At 30.8% G+C, this 8,389-nt stretch overlaps 2 protein-coding genes across 2 annotated transcripts in view; one reads left to right on the top strand and one right to left on the bottom strand.

Annotated features, from left to right (window-relative positions):
* The window catches only part of LOC116847431, a 17,107-nt gene extending 14,872 nt beyond the window's left edge, over window positions 1-2,235 (top strand). Inside the window, exon 9 of the mRNA XM_032822428.1 lies at window positions 2,090-2,235. Coding sequence (XP_032678319.1) covers window positions 2,090-2,178 — 89 coding nt within the window. The 3' untranslated portion in view covers window positions 2,179-2,235. The remainder of the gene's footprint in view (window positions 1-2,089) is intronic.
* Window positions 2,214-8,389, bottom strand: part of LOC116847432 (protein singed wings 2) — a 26,161-nt gene continuing 19,985 nt past the window's right edge. Inside the window, exons 5-10 of the mRNA XM_032822429.1 lie at window positions 6,581-6,729; window positions 6,245-6,436; window positions 4,625-4,783; window positions 4,233-4,340; window positions 2,844-2,933; window positions 2,214-2,722 (exon numbers count right to left, since the gene is read on the bottom strand). Coding sequence (XP_032678320.1) covers window positions 2,537-2,722; window positions 2,844-2,933; window positions 4,233-4,340; window positions 4,625-4,783; window positions 6,245-6,436; window positions 6,581-6,729 — 884 coding nt within the window. The 3' untranslated portion in view covers window positions 2,214-2,536. The remainder of the gene's footprint in view (window positions 2,723-2,843; window positions 2,934-4,232; window positions 4,341-4,624; window positions 4,784-6,244; window positions 6,437-6,580; window positions 6,730-8,389) is intronic.

Below are 8,389 nucleotides of genomic sequence, written 5' to 3'. Positions count from 1 at the left end.
TATATATATATATATATATATATATATATATATATATATATATATATATATGTATGTATGTATGTATGTATGTATGTATGTATGTATGTATGGATTCATAATAATACGATAACAATAACAAAAAGTATAAATATAAAAATTTTAACAATAGATTTCCACATCACCCATGAGGTACTATTGTTGATGCGTTTTTTTAAGTGGTTTCCCCAGTTGGCCTATTTCACTATGATGATGAAATATATGTTAGCTCGGCAAGAAAACACAAAATTCTATATCATAAAATATTAGTTTGCTGTTCATTCTCCAGATAATTCCAGTTGCAAGATAATATCGAAGCAGAGCACTCTCATTATTAACAAATACACTTTTTTTAAGATATCAATGTTTAAATTTCTGTAACCTCACATGAAAACTTTAACGCTCAATGGATATATAGTTACAAATAAAAATGTATTTATTTATAAAAATAGAAATTATTGGGGAAGGAAAATATTTTGATAATAATTTAACAGATCGATGATACGATCTTGAGGCCGAACATCTCACGCGCGATCGGCAGCCTAGCTGTCGAGCAGGGAGCGGCTGCGGGGGGAGTAGTAGGCGTTGCCTCTGAAATCTGCTCGAAATGTGGAAATAATTCCGAGCACTGGAATAACGTATCATTTCATTAAGTATTTTTTGAATAATGAAACTTGAAAAGTTACATTAAGTCAAATTGGACAAAAAAAACCTTTATCATTTCAAATAACCACGTAGATTTTTAGTCATTAATAAAATTTTTTTTCAATATTTAACATAAAGGACAATAAGAGTTCAAGCACAGGTTGAATAGTGCTATTAAAACTATTAAAAAATAGTGACCCAATCTCACAATGAGACGAAATTTATTAATTATCAAACGCGTTTCGGTCTAATTTTACAGACCCTCCTCAGTGATTACAATAATATTTAAGTGTCGCAAAAATAAAAAAAAGTCGCAATAGTCGGTGTTACAATGTTATTTTTTCCTCATATTTGGTTTGGTTACTCTATCTTAATACGTTTTTTTAGATGATTACACCACAGCACCTTAGTACGTGCGATGGAGTGACCAATCTTAGAATAAATTACTAGTATCTTCCAGGAAAAATTTCTTTGTCTAAATGAATATTTACGTTGATGCTTCCGAGTCCCGTAGGCAAAAACTTGTAGCGACAGTTTTTTTGTAACAACTATTGTAACACCGACTATTGCGACTTTTTTATTTTTGCGACACTTATATATTATTGTAATCACTGAGGAGGGTCTGTGAAATTAGACCGAAACGCGTTTGATAATTAATAAATTTCGTCTCATTGTGAGATTGGGTCACTATTTTTTAATAGTTTTAATACTACTATTCAACCTGTGCTTGAACTCTTATTATCCTTTATGTTAAATATTGATATACTCAGGAAGAGTTTTTAGTTTTTTTAGTTCAAATTTTTTTTTGATTGTGCGCGATAATGCACAAATCTTCTTTAATTAATATCTAAAAATCTATGTAGTTATTTGTAAAAGGTAGAAAACGATTTTTTGTTCAATTTAACCTAATGTATAAATATATATCGTAAGTATATCGCGCATGATCACTCACTAATCTTCCTTAATTAAAAGTTTAAGATTTATTGCGAATATCGCAAAACGGTATGAGATTTTTATGTTTATTTCAATCCGTTCTACTTTCTCACAAATAATGCAGAAGAGAGTCTGAGACACCCTGTATTCTTCGGTTTTATATGTGCTAGATTTTAGCACCTGAATTATACTATTAAAAATTTGCTACGTTGCTTAGCAACGTATTCTATTACAATATAATATTTTCTTCGTGTAAGTGTAACACCTCCTCTCGTACGAATTTCTCATTGTGCGCTACTTCGTTGTACCAAGACTGATTCATTATTGTAATCGAAAAATCATTGATCATTATCGTGGAAGAACATTTGATAACCTAGAGCGCGGAATATATAATTTATGAACGCACGTTTTCTCCTTGAAGTCATATCTTTATGTTGACATTTAAATATTAATCAATTATAATTATTTGACACCTGTTTTCTAATACTTTTAGGACAAGGCTTAAGGAAAGACGGTGCTAAGATCGCGGCTGCTGAAAACTTATATCAAAAATACAGCGAAGCGGAGCAACAGTTGGTATGAGGCGATATGAGAGAGGATTCGTTTGCGGCGTTTACCAAAGTGCAATCTACCTTTTATTCGACCTTTCTATAAAGATAAAAATTTAAATAAATATCGAATAAATAACAATTGATACTTTCGTGTTATCTTCTTTGCAGAGTGAAATGGAGATCGAACTCGAGTTTAACACGTTAGATTTGCGAAGAACACGAGCATACGTAGACGCGGGTACAATTGAAATTAAAAAAGCAAAAAGCGCATTCCGACACGCGAGTGAATTCACTACAATCTCCACTGTTACTCTAATGACTAAATTCGTCATAATTCGTCGTAACTCGTCGTAACTCGTTTTTCTTTACGAGAAACACTAGCAACGCTATCATGGTATTTTGGTGACGATCCAAGGTAGCTTACCGGTCTTCTTAAAAGACCAGTAATCGTACAAGAGCTTGCCAAGCACAAGGAATATTAATGATGCCAATATAACGTTCAAAACATCGAGGGGATGGAGCCAGGAATCCTCGTCCGGTGCAATACAAATCTCCGTTCGCGTAAGATCGCGTATCTGAAAGGCGTTTCATATTATTAAGTTGAGAGGACGACTGATTGCGACTGCATTGTTCATTTATGCAGTTTCTTGTTTCTCGATAATTGCGGAAAGGACAAAGGACACCGTCATTGAGTACCTGTTTGTTCGCGTTGTCGTTGTCATTCACGAAAGCGCATCTCACGTCGTTGATATCCTTCACCAGATTCGGATATCTAATTAGCAGCACCTATAAGGATATGAACTACGTGAAATTGACTTGAAATTGACTTGACAGAAATAAGAATTCGCTATTCCGATTACAATACTAAAGGCAGATTCCCGCAAAAATAGATAAAAGAAATAAAATATCAGTATTTACGAATTCCGAATATTTTAAACAATATAGGATCTTTTTGCAAAAATACAAATTATGCAAGATTGACTTGATAGAAATTAAAGATTTGCCACTTCGAATTATTGCTTGATTGTTGAATTGTTGAAATTAGGAAACGGATATTTGCGAGAAAAAAAATATCAAATATTACAAATTTTTAGAAATTTTTAAGTCAGAAATAAGTTTCTCTCATTATATTGCCGAATTCTTTTTTATCTGTTCCTCTGTTTTTGTATCTATTTTTACTTTTTTGCATTTCAAAGTAACCAAGATAGAGGAAACTCAACAAAAATATTTTTTATATTTTAAAAATAAATTAATTTTTATAATTATAGATATTATTACTTCCTTTCTGTTACATATAAAAAATTGTATACTGCATTCATGTACATAAATATTACTTGTTTCAAACACTTTATAAGCTTATATATTCATAAATCTATCATAAGTTCACAAGCATAAATTTCCTCAAAATACTTCCTGAATCCTAGTAAGTTTAGTATTTCAATGAAGAATATTGAATTAAAGAAAAAATTCGATTTGCTTACTATACAGAATTAAACCAATTTTTTTCTTAGGTAGAGTTTTATAATATTCTTTTAAAGAGAATAAATTCTTTTGAATACATAATAAATGAACTTTTCTAAAATTTGTGATGAATATATTTTAAGATTATTATGAAGAAAGTATTCTTAGTTAAGAAAGGATTCTCTCTTAACTAAGAATATTTTCTTCATAATAATCTTAAAATATACTCATCACAAATTTTAGAAAATAAAATAAAATAAAATAAAATAAAATGAGTAATCGCTTTTCTTAGCAATAGAATATTTTTCTGTGTGTATTTATCTATTTTTACCTTTCCACGATTCAAAGTAACCAAGATAGAGGAAATTTTGCAATAATACTTTTTTATATTTTAATATTTGCATATTTTAATTTTTACAATTATCTATTGACCATTATCTTTATTCTAAGTTCTCTTTTATCGGTAAAAGAGAGTTTAAAAGAGAGTTTAAAATAAGGACTATTATCTTCCTCTTTTTTACATCTATCTACTTCTATTTCCGAGAAAAGAAGGAGCTTGGATTAATCAAGATGGCGCTTGATCGGCGACCTAAGCTTCGCGCATAAAAACGCGCTCGATTTTACCTGAAAGCTCGGCGTAAAGTGGCAGTCGCACGTCCATGAATTATTACCGAGATACAGGCTGGCCGCGTTGCCGTTGTGCAGAACGTTCTCCAAAGCGTAAGTGGGAAACTGAAAGATGCAAAGAGCAAAGAATCATAAACCGTGTTTGCGCGTCTGGCACGCATATTAAACACACGTGCGAGCTGATATCGAAGTGTGTATGCAACGCGTAACTCTTTGTGATGTCCTTAAATCACGTATCTCGTTTCTTAATCGTCTCAGGGCGCGTCACACAGGAAGAGAGATCAGGTTCAATTAATCTCTCTACGCTTTAACATCTGTCACGGCGGCGAAACAGACGCCTCGTGCGCAATGCCCTGGAACGACGGCGAATCTCGATACGTCCAACTAACATCGATGAGTTTGTTCCCCCGAAGATTAAGGAGCCGAAAGTGGTCCAGCCAGTTCGATCCTTCCAGCCGAACAATAGACTCCACTAGATTGTCGTCTATGTAAAGATCCAACACCGACTGGTAGACGGGATTTGTCGTAAGCGGAGTTAAATCACTGATCTGCAAAGATGTAATTAGGAAATCAGATTAGAAGCATCGCAGATAAACAGATGTACGTGGATTTGACAACAATTTTACTAGTCAATTTGTAAAGATTGCATCCCTTATGAGTGGTTCGTATGACACTCATCTTTATCATATAGAATGACGAAAAAATGCTTGATATATTTGCATTTGCCGAAAATGTGATCATATTAGGTTAAGTTATTTGTTTCTGTGGATAAAAAATATTTTTTCTTCTCAGCAAAATATATGGTTTCCAACAGATTTTTTGATGCTGAATACGATCCTGTTGATACAATTAACATATCTCGCTTTATTTTATTGTTATTTTAATTTAAAAACCTTTAAAAATATCGTTTTTTTCGCTTGGACGTTAAGATATTTCAAAATCCTGATGTGATAGACAAAATGACCGGATTTGAACTCGGCGCATAGAAAAACATAAGGAATGATTTCATCAAAAAAGTGATCCTTTAATTATTAATTATTAATTATTAATTATTAATTATTAATTATTAATTATTAATTATTAATTATTAATTATTAATTATTAATTATTAATTATTAATTATTAATTATTAATTATTAATTATTAATTATTAATTATTAATTATTAATTATTAATTATTAATTATTAATTATTAATTATTAATTATTAATTATTAATTATTAATTATTAATTATTAATTATTAATTATTAATTATTAATTATTAATTATTAACTATTAATTATTAATTATTTATTATTGAATTAATTATTACTTATTGATTATAGAATTTTAATTTTTCATTTGAATCAACTTGATTTATGGATGCCAAACTCTAGGGAGTTAAATCTTATTAAAATGTAAGTTTTATATATAAATTGTTATAAAATTTTATTAAATTTAATGAGTTATAAATTTGAATTGCAAGAAATTGCGTGAAATTATTTTTCATCCTTTTGTTAAAAATAAATTTAAAATTGTTTTGTTAAAATTCATTAAAATTTTGAGAACTTGTATATATATATACATAGACTATATAAAATTTTGTAAGATATAAGACTATATAAGATTTTATAAGATTTTATAAATTACAACATATTTTTGTGAAATTTTTAGAGCTATAAATACAAATTGCAAATGGAAGAAATTATTTTTTCATCTTTTTGTTGAAATTTATTAAAGTATATAAAAATTATTTATGAAAGTTAAAGATATTGTAAACTATACCGGATTTTATAAAATTTTACAAATTACAATGAAATTTTGTAGAATTCTATAAGTTACAAATTTAAATTGCGAGAATGAGAACTGAATGAGAGGATTTATTTCTCCATCTTTTTGCAAAAGTTTGTTAGGATTTATTAAAATTTAGATCTTGTCTAAACTATATAAAATTTTATAGAATTTTCCAAATATTATAGAAGTAAAATTTTGTGAAAGTTTACAAATTATAGATATAATTTGCTAGAACCTTGTTTCCGGTTAGACGAAGGGTGGTCGTGTTCGCCGGTAAGAAGTCGGGCATGTCGGTGAGGCCGCGGTGGCTACAATTTACCGAGGTGAAAGCTATGACTTGCCCCTGAGCGGTGAGCTTGCCGGCACGTCCGACCACGTAGACTAGTTCGCACTCGCAGATGGTCCGTTTGCATTCCTCTCTCAGCGCCTGCAAATTAAAAGTCGACTCTGGCCGCGAATTTCGCGTGGCAATCTAGCGAAGCTTCCGCTGTTCCTTTTCTTGATTTTTCACGGCGTTATCCCATTTTATTAGCGTTTATGCGCGAAAGAAGGGAGTGTATTTTCACGTTACCACGATTATTTCGACGACCGGGACAAGCGGTCTTCCATCATACGGTGCGGCGCAAAGCAATTTGTCTCTGTCGACGACTCTGCTCGCGACTGATCCTTCGGTGGAGTCCAAAATCCAGGCGGTATCTTCCGTACATCTCAACGGATTACCTTCGCCGGTACAGTCTCATTAATAACATATGAGATGCGCGCGCGAAAAACAGAGAGACAAAGAGAATGAACATATTAGTCTCTTGTGTGTGCAATTTCGGTTAAAAAGAATCATCGGCCTGAGTACTTTCTACGGAGAGAGAATTCAGATTTTTTACTGTCGTGCGACGAGAGATGCTCGAACGCAGCGAAACGATCTAACAATCAATAACTTATCGTAAATAAACATGATAGAATCATGCGAAAAGATCGATTGAAAAGATATATTGTATGTCCCAAAAAGGTTTGGTTGAATTAACCAAATATCTGGTCGAATATGAACGATCCAGAAATTCCGATTAAAGTAATCCAGATTCTGTTTAAGTCAACCAAAAATCTTGTTAATTTAAACAGAATCGAGTTACTTCAATCGGAATTTCTGGATCGTTCATATTCGACCAGACATTTGGTTAATTCAACCAAACCTTTTTTTCCGTGCCCGATAATCAACGGCAAATTATTGATTGTTACAACAAAAGGGAAGTGTTATAAGCACTATTTTACAGATTTGTTCGATCAATTGTCACTTTACGGATATATCTTTTTACTTCAATGTATTTTTCAAGGATTTTTAGCATGCGTTTTCTTGCTTCTAATGTCATTAAAAAGAGATGGATAATGTGAATACGCAGAAGCTTTAATAGTTGTCATCTGAAACTTTTTTCACGTGAGATGCTCAGATTTTTACTCAAAGTTAGATCCAAACTTTTCAGTTCTATATGTGATATTTATATATATATATATATATATATATATATATATATATATATATATATATCACGATTCAACTGAAAAACTCTTATCTAACTTTGAATTCAAATTTGAACATCTTACTTGAGACGAGTTGCAACTAATAACTATTAACACGGACCTAAGATTTGAATCCAGAGTTAAATCTACTCTCTAAATTTCTCGAAGCGGAATTAATCGTTAATTAAACAATTGTCTTGAATTGAATGTATTGAAAGCACTCATCAATCAATTGAATTCATCTATTAAGTTTGTTGAAATTAATTGTCAATTTCAGAGGTTTCCAATTGAATTGGTTCATATATAAAAAGTTCATATTAATCGTCAATTAAATACACGATAATTAATTTAAAAAGTAATTAATTACTCGCAACTCTGCTATATTTTCATTCGAAGCGATAGTGACAATATTGCCACTCGAAATCGCAAGAACAAAAGTTTCACTCAAGCTTAGAGCGAATTCTGACTCCATATGAGCAATTGTTTCAATTGATTAGAGTAAATATATTCCTGTGACAGTGGAGTACATTAGATTCACTCTTTGAATGAAAATATTCACTCAACAATTCAAAATGGAGAATTCACTCTATATAAATGAAAAATCATTCGAATTCAGGTGACTCGGTGGTCACCCTATTTTTCGAGTAAAACTTTATCCCAAAAAACTGAGAAAATTAAATTTTTTAATTAAATCGTATGATATACATTTTGTATATTTGTAGCTTTTGTATATTATTTTTATATTATTTGTTATTATTTATATATTTGTAGTCATAATACAAATAAACAACCTAGTTTTAATTTTAAAGCCTATATCAATAATTGTTACTTAAAACTCGTTTCTAGTAAGATTTGAATATAGAGTTAGATG

This window comes from Odontomachus brunneus, unplaced genomic scaffold (genome assembly GCF_010583005.1).
Source record: "Odontomachus brunneus isolate Ranch 3 - 2012 unplaced genomic scaffold, Obru_v1 Obru_scaffold_077, whole genome shotgun sequence".
Taxonomy (NCBI): domain Eukaryota; kingdom Metazoa; phylum Arthropoda; class Insecta; order Hymenoptera; family Formicidae; genus Odontomachus; species Odontomachus brunneus.
Note: the sequence above shows the minus strand (reverse complement) of the source record. Positions and strands in the feature narration are given on the sequence as shown.